Genomic DNA, 1110 nt, shown 5'->3' with positions numbered 1-1110 from the left:
AAATCTAACTGCTCATTTTAAATCAGTACTTTGACTTTTAATACTTAACTACAACAAATATCACATACTTTAAGACTGTGTTGTTACAAAATACAAAAACAACGAGTCAGGTTCAGGGTACTGAGTGCAGCTGCAGTGCACATATCTTAAACTGTATTTCAGTAGTGTCACTAGGGATCTTATTGCCAAACTGAGCTGGTTTTTACTAAGTATTGTATGTTTTAGTCAAAGTTTAGCAGAAGTAATGTGTGTTTGTGTCACTTTAAAGTATTATTTATGCATTGTAAAGCTGTTTTGAGCGGTCCCTTCAGCTGAACTGAAGCTTCAGCTTGTCTCAGCGGGTCACAGAGGAACTCCCTGCAGGCTTTTTGTCCACTCTAAGCCTTTATGGCAGGATGAAGGTGGGCCACAGCTGTGTCAGGATGCTGGTGTAGATAAGTGACTTCTCCATTAGCAGCTGTCATTCTTCAGGCTCCTAAAACAGGAAGACTGAGAGAAACAAAGACAATGGCCACTAAAACAATTATTTTCAGCTCCAGGATTTCAAAGTTCAAAAGAAAAGGTCACACTGGTCTGAGTACACAGCACATGTTTTCTTCGTAATGCATATTCCCCCACAACAACCCAAAAAATGCTTATATATAATGGAATCTCTTATAATTTGGGTGAATTGTGAATGTGTTTGTTTTTATCCTTCCTCCAGGCAAAGCAGCAGAAGCTGACTGAGGATCACTCAGCTGTCAGCAGCGTCCTGGACACAGGCCGAAGTTTGATCTCTGAAAGTGACAGGACCGTGGCTCAGGTGGACTCCATGATGAAGGTGAGGCCGTTACCACAGAAATAAAACTCTTTAAACTGCCTAAAGATGCTAGAAAGTAGGATATATTTAGTGTGTGTGTATCTGAGCTCATCCTCTGAACTTTACCTGATACAGCAGAGAATTTATGGGTTAAAAGCAGTGGTGGGCACCAGCCCACTAAAGCACAAATCCACTAATTGTGGACCTAAATATTTCTTTTGCACTTCAGCGGTCTTACTAATTTTATAAATCATAAGCAGATTTGTACTTTCTAAAATTAAGACGCAGTACCACTAATAACTAATTATCTA

The 1110-nt window shown here is 39.6% G+C and overlaps 1 protein-coding gene across 1 annotated transcript in view; it reads left to right on the top strand.

The window, feature by feature from the left end:
- lama4 (laminin, alpha 4) overlaps window positions 1–1110 on the top strand; it is a gene marked incomplete at its 3' end in the record, with an annotated part of 62466 nt that overhangs the window by 35277 nt on the left and 26079 nt on the right. The window contains 1 exon segment of the mRNA XM_014030930.1: window positions 704–820. Within this exon segment, the coding sequence (XP_013886384.1) occupies window positions 704–820 (117 nt within the window).

This window comes from Austrofundulus limnaeus, unplaced genomic scaffold (assembly GCF_001266775.1).
Source record: "Austrofundulus limnaeus strain Quisiro unplaced genomic scaffold, Austrofundulus_limnaeus-1.0 Scaffold1145, whole genome shotgun sequence".
NCBI lineage: Eukaryota > Metazoa > Chordata > Actinopteri > Cyprinodontiformes > Rivulidae > Austrofundulus > Austrofundulus limnaeus.
Note: the sequence above shows the minus strand (reverse complement) of the source record. Positions and strands in the feature narration are given on the sequence as shown.